Source organism: Cyrtonyx montezumae, unplaced genomic scaffold (assembly GCF_038088225.1).
Source record: "Cyrtonyx montezumae isolate F1298 unplaced genomic scaffold, pur_monq_1.0 scaffold_19, whole genome shotgun sequence".
NCBI lineage: Eukaryota > Metazoa > Chordata > Aves > Galliformes > Odontophoridae > Cyrtonyx > Cyrtonyx montezumae.
In genome coordinates, this window is record NW_027071925.1 from 2965524 (window position 1) to 2978824 (window position 13301).

Sequence of the window (13301 nt, forward strand, 5' to 3'; positions counted from 1 at the left end):
TGTATCCCTAGGTCAAAACACAGATGGGACATAAAGCTTTAGATTAAAAACCGCCTTGGCAGAGTCCCACTGAGCACCCTGGAAGCATCCCAACCCTGATGCCTATAGATTATGGGCAAAAATAAGACAACCAAACAAAGCTCAATGTTCTGGAGGCTCCGCTTTTCAAATCATGTAATAATAATCTTTGCAAGATTAAACTCTGGTTCAGCTGGTTTTCTGTTTGTTTTTAATTCCACTTATGGAATAAGCTGCTGTTGGCAGATGCCCATTGCCCTGGAGGTAACAGACAGAAACTTGGGGTCTGAGTGGTGATGTTCCCCCCCAGGCAGGGATGGGGCTGCCCTGGCAGAGGCTGCACTCACTGGGGCTGGAGCACTGTGGCTGAGCATCCCCCAGGCTGGGGGAGGCCCCTCACAGAAAGAAATATGGGTAAGAAATATGATTATACCTACACTATTGTTGAGAAAAATGAGCTGCAGAGAAATAAGTTGTTTCATTCAGTTTGCAGGGTCATATTCGGGCATAGTCAGATCTCCTGCCTCCTGCTCCTTGTCTAATGACCGTGCTGAGAACCCAGGGTGTGCTTATTACTGTAAATGTAAGTCCTCAGTCTTGCATATATTGATTTAAAGCGAGAAAAGAGCTAATAACCCGTATTACAGAGGACTGAGGCCAGGAGAATCCAAGGTGGAATTAAGTTTTGCCTTAGTTCAAAGAAGTATCTAAAAGAAGCTCTGAGCCAGAGCTGTCCCCTGCAGCTCTCCAGCCAGGGGCTGTCAGACAAACCACGCCATCCACAGCATCTTGGGATGAAGGTGAATCACCCATTGCAGTGCCTCATTCTCCCTGCGAGGGATGTCTGGGGTTCTTGAATGTGTTATGTCTAAGTGCTCAGCAGGTGCTGCCCGAGGCTCAGATCCTGGCCTTGAAACCTCTGCTTGTCATCCTAATCCTAGCAGACATCCTTCTTGCATATAGGCAGTCCCCAGCCCAAAGCACGTGGCTACAACCGTGTGGGAGGTGACAGCTTTGTGTCACCTGGGGCAGCATCCCTCAGGGATGGGTGCTGGGGCAGCTCCCACAGACCTGGCTGTGATGGAGCTGTCTGGGGGACAGCTGTGTCACGTTGAGGATAGGCACCATTACAGAGCCAGTGCCCCAGTAGTCAATATGTTTAGTCTGTACCAATGAACGTTATTGTCTGGCTCCAGAACTCTTCATGGAAAGGGATGTCAGCAGGAAACAGGCTGAGACAACACAGAAATATTTTCTACCCGTGATCTCAGCCCCTGGAGATAAAAGGTGGAATTCCAACCCCTGAGCATCCTCCCTTGGCCCCATGTTGGCAGTGAGCTGGGGCAGCTCTGGGCAGGAGGGAGGGATGTGCCACACAGCCCCTGCAGAGTGGGGCTCCTGGAGTCATCTCCACAGATGTCAGTGCCGTGCTGCTGGGAATCACTGATTCCCTGCCTTTCAGCTTTTCTCTCCCACTTAATCTCATTGCTGTTAGGCAACAGAGAGGAAAATGAAGTACATTTTTCTATCTCCAGAGGTGAAGGGGGATCAGACTGGATCACTCAGTTCCTTCAGCTTAACCTGCATCTCCTCTCCAACCCTACTCAGTGTCTCAAAATGCCTGAAAACCATCCAGCCTGATCCATGGCAGGTCACACAGCATGTTTTGTGACTCACGGTGCAAGTCCGCATGCCTCACCATGCCTGGAAGCCTCCCTCGTGCTGCTGTGGGGCCTGGCAGATGCCCAAGTCATGATGCTGTGGGGTCTGTTTAGGCTGGGGGTGTTCTGCAGCAGCTGATGAGCCCAGGGAGAACACACTGCAACACAGAGTCCCACCTCCGTCCTGGGTGTACATGTATGTCTGTGTATACATAGATAGCAGCAGTTGCATTTTTGGTGAGGGATTTCATAGTGGAAGCTGAACATTTGCATCTCTGCGGTGAGCAACTCGTGGAAGGAATTTTGGTTTCTGCCCCGACCTCTGCTGCCTGGCTCCGATGCACCGAGCCGGCCCTGCACAATGCTGCCTTTCAGCAGGACCCACAGAATGGGCTTTGTGCCTCTTTGTGTGAGCCCTCTTTTAAGAGAGAAAAGCTTCCTTGGAGGCTGCAGGCAGTACTCCATGCCTTGAATCGGCTTCCACCTGCACCAGGAGTGATTTCACTGCCTCTCACCACGCTGAGATGTCAGGTGCTCTACCTTTCCCTCTACGATCCTGCTCCTTGCTGGCAGCTGCAGGAACCCACACAGCCTTAGCTGCACTGGGGCTGCTTCATCCTTCCACGAGTCCCTCTGACTTGGAAGAGGGAACTGTAAATGCAGCATCTGTATTTTAGGATGCATTCAGGATAGAGATAGAGTCACACTGCAGTTTGTAAAGGAGCTTTTGCAAACTCCAGTGTAAGCTGATCCACAATATTAGGAGGTCCAATACTTCCTAAAAATTGGCCACAGTTCTCTTCTAGTCCAATTTCCCTGCTACAGGCACTATTAAATATAATTGTAAGATACAAGGGAAAACATTCAAAGAATGTTACTAGCTTATGAAATTGGATTGCCTTGGCTACTTCTGGATGGATTTTATAGGGGAAAAAAACCCTCAATTATATGGATGTAGGGCTCCATGGTAATCTCAAATTGTAATTTCCCTCTTTCCCTGACATTTAAGGACAGTGGACGTTACTTCTGCAGGCTATAGATAGCTGTACCGTGAAGAATGACTCAAGCACTAAAATGTAAAACCATTATATAATATATCCTTCCTGCTCCTGTGAGCAGAGGGACGTGTTTGACACTTCATTTTCCAGGCAGAGAGTAGGATATGCGGAGGAGGAAAGTTACGTGCAGAGAGTCATGGCCCAGGGGTCCCTGGCTCCTCATGGTGCCAGTGGTTGTCCTCCTGCCCGCTGCTTCCAGAGTTAACTCCTTGCAAATGGGAAGGGCATCAAGGTGCAGTGGGGATGTTGGTAAGGATCAGTGGGAGTACGTAGATGCTCGATGTTCCAAGCTACAATCTGAGCTTGGATTTCTTACCCAGGGCTGCTCTGGGAGTTGGTTTCCTTCATCAGGGTGTTACAGAGGCTGCCCCTCATCTCCTCCAGCTGTGATCCAGCAGATGTTGGTTAAGGCTGGGCAATGCATAGCTCTGCTCTGGGTGTCCTGCTGGCCCAGCAGCCCGGTGGGTCACCTCTGCCCCGTGCTGGCAGCAGCACTTTGGTGAGGCGCCACCTCTTTGTTCTTGCCTTTTCTCCTTTACGCACTCCCATCACTCTTTGGGAAAGATCAACATTTGCCTTTCAGAGCCTGGCAAACAGAAGGGGTCTGTATTGCATCCTGATGGCAGCCCCGGGCTTGCAGGACTGTGATGATGAATCCAGGGATGATCGTTGTGGGGGCACCCTCTGAAACAGAACCTCCTGATTTCTGAGTGTCTAAAATAAGAGAAGGAAAGCAGAATGCGCAGCTGAAAAGCGAAATTTACATTGCACTGAGGTTGCAAAGAGGTGGCAAGAAAGGGATTTAAAATCTAAGTAAGGATGATTTCCATTTCCCCTCCCTCTGAAATAACACATTGCTGCTTGGTGTGATAAAGCTGTGCAGAGTGTCAGAGCACAGCAGAGTGCCAGATGCTGGGCTGGGAAGCTTGCACCAGGAGTCCTGCGTGGTCAGAGCCTGCAGGAGCAGGGAGGAGAGCAGAGGAGCGTCTGGGGAGTATTTGTTCCATATGGAAATACCACATTGCAGTTTTAAAATTCCTTTCCCCTCTTTTAAATCTGACGGTGGTTTTCTCCAGCTAACCCATGGCTATTGCTAGATGAACCTGGGAAGGTTTGGTGCACGCGTGGGTCTGAATGCTGTAAATGCTTGGGGTTGTATGGAACGCAAAGGGAAAGGGCTGAGCAGTGATCATTTGTTTTGTTCTGTTTGCAGAGTGCTTTGCATGCCATGCCCTATCCCTAGCCCATTCAGGCACTTGGGTGCTCTTATGCTATTAATGCTAATCATTAACTAACGCATTTTTAGCTTGTAGAAGCTCTGGTGGCAGCTGGTTAGTGTAGGAGTTTGATTATTTCCTTCTTTGAGCAAAACCACAGCTTGGATGAGTTGTGGTGCCTTCCCCCCTTCCTGTCTCTGCAAGGACGCTGCAGGTTCTACAGAAATGAGTGGGACCAGATCCAGGCTGCTCTTGTGATGGCTTTGCAAGCCCTGAGCCAGCCTTGTGAAACCTGCTCCTTTAGCAAAAAGACCACGAGGACACTGCTGTGCTCCTTTGGTCCTGCTGCTCCACTCTGCTGGGTTTCAGAAGCTTAGTGCTGTTTGCATATGGGGAATAGTGGTGAAGACAGGTTATATTTAGAGGAACATCTCTTTGGAAATCTGGTTAACCTCAACAGGGAAGTGGAAGTGATTTTTAGAGTTGTCAGTGGATACAAGGTGCCTTCCCAGTCAGCATGGCTTCACAAGAATGCTTTTCTGTTCCATCCTTCTTCTACAGAAAAGAACTGAACAAACCAGCAAAACAGGCAGCACACATAACCAACCTATTTTTGCCTGTCCCTTTCAGTGTGTGGGTTCTTGCATTACAAATATGCATTTGTACAAATCATCCGATATGGCAGCCTGGTGACGTGGCATCCTTTCCACTGCCCCGTTGGATTACTGGAACACTCCAGCCAGAAGGACCACAGATGATGACTAACATGCTTTTTTTTTTGTAAGAAAAAACTGCTTGTGCTAATTTTTCTGTGCTTTCATGGCTGTCCAGCATATCTCTCAATGACTATCAGCTGTTTAGGGATTTGTGGGCAGCGAAGAACAGACCGTCACACACAGCGGTGAAATGATCTCGATATTTCTATCAGATAGTGCTCAGAGATGAGATTGCTCACCTTGGAATGAAGACCCATGGTCCCTGTGTTGTTGGAAGGCTTTTAACCATTGAGCAACCAAAGCAGTTTGGGTTGCTCCAGTGTTTCAGTCTTGACATACAGGTTGAATATCTCTGAAAAGCCAGCCCTTCATTGAAGCACGATCAGTTGGGTATGATTCAGAATGGAAAGGTGTGCTGTGGGTTTTGTGGGTCAGTCAAGCTGATGTTAAGCTCTTCTTTTCTGGCCTTGATCTCTAGGGCTGTGTTAACTGTTTTTCTGAGAACTACTGTGGTTGAAGCTAAAAACTTGAATCTGGGTCTGAGTTTGGTCAAAGGCTGATGTGCTAACTCCAACTGCACACCAGACCTTCCCCCTGACCCTTGCTGGGCAGGCCACTTACTGGCTTGGAGAAACCATTCTGACTTCGGAAAAACTGAGGCTGAATTGCTGCTGCCTCTTATCATTAGAGCAAGATTTTGGAGCATTTTTTTAGTGTTAGAATGTGTTTGGCTCCTGCTAGGAGTATAACGTTGTGGTAGGAATAGCTGCGTCTTGCTAACGCCAATTTTCCTGTGGTTTCCTTGAGAATTATCTGTAATCCTTGGGCCAGATTCTTTCTGTGTGTGAACTCACCACTCCACTTGTGTTAATGGTACTGTGCCAATTAGCAGTGCTGGCTGGCCTAGCCAGCCAACTCCCACAGCAGCTTGGTGATGGCACAGGCCATTTGGCAGTGCTCAGCCTTGGTGCACATAGGAGCTGGTAGCTGTGCTGGAGAAGAGTCTGATCCCCTCCCTGTCTGTAACCTTCACCCCTTGGTGCAGCCCTATTCCATCCCTGTGAAGCTCAAATTGCTGCTGAAAACACTTAATTCAGAATGTATCTTTGCATGTGGGATGAAGTCTTTGTCTAGCTGTGCTCCTCTTCTTTGGAAAGGGACTCCAATACACAGAAACTAGAAAAGTGTCTTTTATTCTTGGGTGTATGTTTCTGATTAGAGTTGGACGTAAGTATGAATTTCTTTCTTTCTTTCTTTCTTTCTTTCTTTCTTTCTTTCTTTCTTTCTTTCTTTCTTTCTTTCTTTCTTTCTTTCTTTCTTTCTTTCTTTCTTTGCACTCTTTTTGAGGTTAATGTTGCGAGTGGATTTCAAGCTAATGGAACTGAGGCTGTAATTGTGTGGTTCACTGGAGCTGGGCTTGAAGCAATAGAGGCATTTGGTCTCTGCTAACAGATGTTCTTCCCTTGTGGTCCCTAGCTCCTTTGCAGTCTCTCTGTCACCTGCTGCTCCAGTGACTGCAGGCTGTGTGCACTGTCTGTAATGCTGATGCTGGGCTGTGATGTTCAACCATGAGCCGTAGTGTCCAGCACTGAACTGTAGTTGGCTGTGATGTCCAACAGTACACTGTAATTTACATCATTGGACTGTGATGTCCAACATCAGCATTATCAGTTTGCAGCTTGGTCTCCAACTCCAACACTGGAAGAGCTGCTGAAGCTGTGGTATGCACAACTGTCTCTGTTAACAGCTCCCATCCTCCTTGTCAACGAAGTCTTCTTCAGCTGTTGTATCTAAAGAGCTTATAGATCTTGATCATGTGGAGCAGGAAGGGATACAGCTGCCAGTAGAGACGTTTCTCTTGCTGTTGGGGTAATACCTGAAGTACAGGAAAAACAAGATGGAGTTCTCGCTCTGTGTGGTCCAAAACAGATGGTCCTGAGAGTAAATCTGACACTCTGCTGCCTTTATTCTGGGTGAAGAAGGAACCCATGTGATGTGACCTCAGACCCACCAGCAACTGAATAGAATCAGGTCGTGCTGGCTGCTCAGGGGAGCTGGGACTGCTTTCAGGTGCCATTTGCTGATTTTGGCCCATCCCTTTCTAACACAATGCTTGTTTGGTTTGGATTCCTTTATTACCTTCTGGGTTACATCCTCCATTGCTTGTCCTCGCCCCGCGGTGTCTCTTGATGAAGGAAATTAGTCGCTTGTTCTTTGATTTCTACGTGGTATCAATGTAGTGACATGGATCACTTACCATGAGGAGAAAACAAATTTCAACAGGCCTGTCTTGTTACTATTACATGTACATTTTATTGGGAATAGTTGGAAAAGTTGGGGATAGCTGGGACAACTAGTTGGAATAGTTGGAAAGTTTGGGATTTATCACGACAAAACTCTGATTTATTTTGGAGAATTTACATGTTGATTGCATTGCTGTTGTATGTCTCTGACACCGCTGACATCTTCTAAGTGCTGGTCTCAGATTCAGCCAAGTCAACAAGAAAGGTTGTGCTGTAGTACAGACAGTTTGCCCAGATACGTCAGCTTCAGTCTCTCAATACAGGAATGCTTTACACCCATGGTGTGTTATGTCAGCAGCTGCAGAAGCACAAAGCAGGAGAACACAGCTTGTATTTACTGTCTGGAGTGATTTAGTGGGCACGCTGGTGAAGGGTTGATGGCTGGTCTAGATGATCTTAGTTGCCTTGAGTCAACCATAATGATTCAACGATTTGCACATGAGCTTGCCTGAGATCTCACTTGCACTGACTTGGCCCTGTTGGAGCAGTTTTGGTTTCAGTAGTTGTGTCAGAGCACCCAGTCCAGCCCAGTGTGCCTACAGTGCTGCTGTGTGCCAGGTGGTCCCAGCCTGCAGGTCTGGAGGGGGTAAGTCCTTGATGATAAAATGTGAAAGCCTACTGCTCAGCCTCTGAGCCAAGGTGAGGCTGAGCTCTGAGCAAGTGATGGTGCTGCGCTGCTGTCACACATCTGCCAGGCTGTATGAACTGTTCTTGGATGCACCTATTTTAGCTGTTGGACTCTTCCAGTTTGAAGTCATTCCACTGGAGTGTGGGAAAGCATTCCAAATTTCAACCAAATGAAGCACATTTCATTATGTTTCTTAGTCCAGTGCACTACATTAAATTTATATGATGGCCTGAGGGCACTTGAACTGTGTTAAGAGGGAAGACTCATAGACACCACGTCTGGGGTGGAAAGCATTGATTTTTGTCTCATAGCCCCACGGTCCCAAAGTGGGGCTCATCCTGCGGCTCCCACACTATAAATAGAGATAACCCTGGAATGCTGTTAGTGTGCTGATGCTCCAGTCCTGCCCACATCACTGGCTTCCTGGCAGCCTGCTCAGAGCAGCATATTTTTAGCTTTCTCGTTTTTTGACAGAGCTTCTCTTCCATCTTGCTGGCCTGCCAGCATTCCCTGTTGCTTATTATCAGCTTTCCAGGGCTGTCTGGATGCTCTCTTGGTGGAGGGGCCATGCTGCATCATGAGCTGGGGCTGCACAGTGCTGCCTCCTCCTTCCAGATTTGTTGTTGAGGTGCTGGACAGCCTGGATGTACTGTCACTTGGCTCCTTATTTCTCCTTCTGTTGGAAGGGGATTATTATTCATTATTATGTATTATTAATACTGTGTGACGCAAGGGTTGGAGCACCGGCTGTTGGAACAAACTTCCTTCTAACCCCACCTTCAATACAGATCAGTTTATCCTGCCCACCTTTTTGCTTACATATTTAAAAGGATTGCAGACAGCATTGGCAGCGTAGATAACAGTCCTCTCAGAAGTGTTTGCCCAGAGGTACTGCTCAGCTGTGCATGGGTGCTGCAGCGGTGCCGCGTGGACGCTCCAAGCCGTGTGTGTGTTTTTCCACTGCTGGAGGGAATGAAGCCCATTTCCTATGTGTGATCCTGTCCAAGCTTGTAAGCTCCTCACTTCCATCCTGCTCTGCCGCAGACTGGATGAAGCCTTTGAACGTGAAAGGATGTATTTAACCAGCTCAACGTGGTTGCATATCTGCCTTCCTCAGTGTGCCACCCATCAGGGATGTTTTTCTCTGGGTATTGAGCAATTTCTAAAGCCAGGTTTCAGTGCAGCATCTTGCATGTGCACGTACAGGGCAGAGGTGTCGTTTCTCTGTGCCAGGACCTGGGTGATGTGTGTCTGGAGAAGGGGCACTCAGAGCCCTGCTGAGCACAGGAATTGTGCCTTTTCCCTCTTTGCCAGAGAAGAAAAAGACATTTGAGGGTGGAATAGTTAAGAAAAAAAAAATCAGGGACTGTGGTTGAAAGGAAAAATATGATGTTGGTTGCAAGTTTTTATGCTGATTATAGTGCATGAGCCCTTGTCTCTGTGTCAGTGATGGGCTGTATGGGCTGAGCATTGTGCAGAGCAGCACAGCACCCAGGGCTGCCCTGTGCCACCACGGCTCCCTGGGAGCAGCCCTGCAGTTCAGCCGCGTGGCTTTGTAGGCACAGAGGCTTTTTATGTTGAAAGAAGGAAGGCAGGGAGAAAATACACACACATATGCCTACACACAAGCAGAAGTTTCTGAGCATGAGGAGTTTTTTCCATGTCGAGTTGCCAGGCAGTGCTTTTCCCTTCCCTCCCTCCATCCCAGGCTCACTGCTATGGACATTTTCCTGCCTTTTATTCTTTTTTTTCCCTCTTTTGTGTATGATGCAAACTCCTACAGCTGACGAGATTTGTAGGGTTGAGGCAGTGTTACATACTGCAACAGGGGGATGTGTTGCATCTCATTTTAGTGCTATTTTAATCCTTTTCCTTACTGTCCAACAGATTGGTGAGAAGATACTTGTTTAAAGTCTATCACTTGAAATTAAATAACACCGTCACCAAAAAGAATGAGGAGTCTTTTAGCAGTTTGCAGAGTTGAAATTCCTATCAAAAACATCGGTGTGACCTGTCAGGGTTAGGGCTGAGCTGGGAGCCCACATGGCTGCTGTGTTGTGGAGCCCACCAGCTCACATCCCCGTGCTGGGATGATGGAAGGACCCTGGAGCCCCTGCTCCTCATGCAGAGCCCCCAGAGGGAAATCTCTGTGTGGAGAAATTAGTGTTTGGAGTTGTTCCAGTGCACAGCATCCCACACTGAGGGCTCAGCGTGTGTATTCCTTTCCTGCCCACTTTTGTTGTGCTTTAGGAAGAGAAACTGAGGCACATGCCTCACATGTGTCCCTTGGCTCATGCAAACCTTCTTCTTGCTGTAGGAATCACCCGGACCTCCAGTGGGAGACTGCGCAGGCTCAGCGACCAGACCAGCCCCAGTGAGTTGCATGGCTCTTTCTTTTTTGAAACATCCTCATCCAATAAAAACCAAAACCAATTAACAACAAATGCAGCCAGCCAATTAACAACAAAAGGGTCGGGAGAACGGATGGAGTAACTCCTGGGAAATGCAGCTCCCGCCTCCTACAAGGGAAGGCTCCTGATAAATGCAGAGCTCTCTGAGCAGTAGCAGCAGAGCAGCATTTATATAAAAGAGAGCCGTATATGTAAAATAACTGTGAAAAGGGAGAACGGTGTAAAATGAAAGATTAATTACTTACTGAATAATGGATCCAGAGAGAATAATTAGAAAAGCCCATCTCAGTTCCAAGGGTCTGACAGCAGGTAACAGAAAGCAGGAACGGCCCGAGAGTGAAATACAGCTTTAGTAATTAGCATCTTGTTCTTACTCTCTTTAGCTATTATTTTTTATTGGATGTGGAGATTTATGGATTATACGTGCTTATGACTAAATTTACACTACTAATTGCAGCGTAATGTTTCTGAAGCTGTTTCTGATTCAGAGGGAGGCAGGTGGGAGGGGCTGCTCCTGGGAGGTGTCTGCAGCCTCTGGGAACGCAGCGGAGCAGCTGCAGTGCTTGGGGAGCACCTGAGTCCATCAGCTCTGAGGTTTGCATGCTGGTTGGGCTGCACAGAATTCATAGAACGATTCAGATTGGAAAAGACCTCTCAGATCACCAAGTCCAACCCCAGCCCACCTTCACCATGCCCACCATCTCCCAGTGCCACATCTCCTTGGTTCTTGAACATCTCCAGGGACAGTGACTCCCCCTCCTTCCTGGGCAGCCTGGGCTGATGTTTCACCATTGTTTTAGAGAAGAAATGATTCCTACCATCCAACCTGAGGTACAATCTCTTCTCTGGCATCACCTCATCGTTTTCCCTGGGATGCTGCTTCTCAACTCTGCTTGCAGAGAACCCAGCTTGCTTGCCCCTCATCCAGCACTGACCTCGTTGGGGTTGGGGCTCCATCTGCTCCCATTCCCTTGGTCTCTGTCACTCACAGTTGCTCCCTGTGGGCTCTGTTTGCTATTTCAATTCATCTTCTCAGCCCTCATATCCTGTCTCATCTCCCAGATGGACTTATCCAAACAGTCGTTGTCAGCTTTTCCCTCTGTGCTGGGGGGAGGAGAAAGCCACCCTCAGATGGCTTCCTGGAGCACTGACCTCAACATTCTGCTGTACTGGGGCATGAGCACATGTGGGACGGGGATTAGTCACAAGCATCTGGCTTAGGGTGCACTTAAGGGCTTTTGAAGCTGTGATACTTTCTGCCTGGCCTTCATCAGAAGTACGGACAGGCCCAGAGGTATTGAAGGTATGGCACACACAAGGTGACAGGGAGCATGGCACGCTGTGATGTGTTCCTTGCAGCTCTGGAGCCTCACAGTCGCAGAACCCTGAGATGCTGTGATGTATCAGCAGATGTAAATGTGGTCTGATCAGACTTTTGGCCACAAATTTATATTAGCTGGAAAAATGCACTGTGTTAAAAATCAGCATGGAGTCAGCATTCATCTGGGTGCTGATGGCAGCAGGAGCAGGGAGCTGAGCTGCAGCACAGTGGTAAAAACTGCCTCACAACGTGGCCACTGGTGCAGAAGCTGTGAGTTTTGAACTGAACTGTGTGTTTATCTTCTGTGTGTGCAACAACAAAACTGCAGTTGTAGCCCTCACATCTCATGTTTTCCTATGCATATGTCCAAGGACAGAAAGGGGAATTGGTACAGCTCCAAAGGTAACTGGAGTGTGGAGAATCTAAATTGGAAGACACAGCACATTTGTTCAAGCTTGTTTTCTTTCGACTCTAATTATATACTTTTCCACTTTTTTGGTGAGAGATCTTTTAAATATTTTTTTAAGTTAAAATGAGCAACTCAGTGCTCCATTTTACACTGCAGTAAATATTTATGACTCTATATAACTGCAACTCAATTTCCCCTTGTTTCAGATCCAAATTTCCCCTCTGCACATCTGGCCCTGTACCCAGAAGCTTTTATTCCTGTGCAAGATAAATTGGGACTGGGATGACTGAGCAGTGGCTGTAAATGAAGCATCACAGAAGGGGGTTGTTTTGGGCTCTTTGCCACCCTAAACAAAGAAAGGGATGACATGCATTTCCATAGCCTCTGGCTCTTGGGATCTAGATAGCTGCACAGTCATCCACAGACCATGCATATCCCTGGGACATGCAGTGACACTGGAACCCCAAATCTGGCACTGGCTTCTTTATGGGAACCATTTTTTGATGACTCCTGTTGGTTTTTCTTGTAACTTTGAAGGCAGTTGTGTGGCTTGGCACCCAGCTCAGGAAGCAGCAATTCGGGGAGTTTAGAGCTTCAGTTTTTGTTTTTTGCAGGACTTCTGTGTAGTCCTGAGTAAGCCATTGTGTTGGGACTGATGGATAGCTATCAGAGAGTCTGAGAGCACCCATTTTAAGATGGGAAACATAGGCTTCAAGAAGGAACCCATGTCCCCATAGGATTACAGGGAACTATAATTTCTTTAGGTGGTCTGGCTGTGGGGCTCCAGCTCCCTTTGGGGAGCAGTGCTGTCATGGGGTGCAGCCTTCAGCCAGACCTGGCCTGGGAAAGTGATCGGGTTTGGCACCATCACCCCCCAAGTGAGATGTGAGACCCTGCTGATGAGACTGAGTTCTGTAAGTGCTTTGGAGGCTCTGCTCAGTGAGCAATTGGAAACAAGCAGAGAGAGGGAACTGGGAAGCCCTTTATGAAAGGCTCTGTCAGGGCGCAGTGTTGGCCTCTAAAACACCGCCGTCACCTGATTTTTGGTAGCTTAGGGTAATACTTCTGCAAGGTTAAGAACCGCGCGTTGGAGAAGTTACTCCCATTTTGTTTTCCTATAGCTGAACATGATGGATTTGAAAGAGAGAAATATTTGCTGACATTTGCCATCCGGAGCAGAGCTGTGTTCCCAAGTAGGCAGAGAACAGCCCCGGAGCAGCTGGCGTGGAAGGTATCGGCATCGGGTTCCTCCCGGCCGCCGGCTGTGCTCAGGACTTTGATTTATTTCCAGGCTGCAATTCGAGTTTTGCTAAGAGGAAGGAACTCCCCATTGTAAGGGCAATAGAGGAGGGTCCAAAAAAAGATATATTTACTGATTTAACTGAACCAGCGCATCCCTCCTGCGCAGGTAGATGTGTGTGGGGGGTGGGCGGGGAGAGATACCATCCTGTTGCACTGCTCTTGCACCACTGTTATTTCAGCTCAGGTGCTTTGTTTGTGAGAAACTCCAAAGGGAGAGGAGGGGGACAGGTGCCTCTGCTTTTCCTGTTTCAGCTTTT

General features: G+C 47.9%; 1 protein-coding gene across 2 annotated transcripts in view; it reads left to right on the forward strand.

The window, feature by feature from the left end:
• The window catches only part of SEPTIN9 (septin 9), a 92754-nt gene that overhangs the window by 8113 nt on the left and 71340 nt on the right, over window positions 1-13301 (forward strand). The window contains exon 2 of one of the 2 annotated variants that reach the window (XM_065735166.1): window positions 9919-9975. The exons of the other annotated variant lie outside the window; for it this stretch is intronic. Coding sequence (XP_065591238.1) covers window positions 9919-9975 — 57 coding nt within the window. The remainder of the gene's footprint in view (window positions 1-9918; window positions 9976-13301) is intronic. 2 annotated transcript variants of the gene reach the window in all.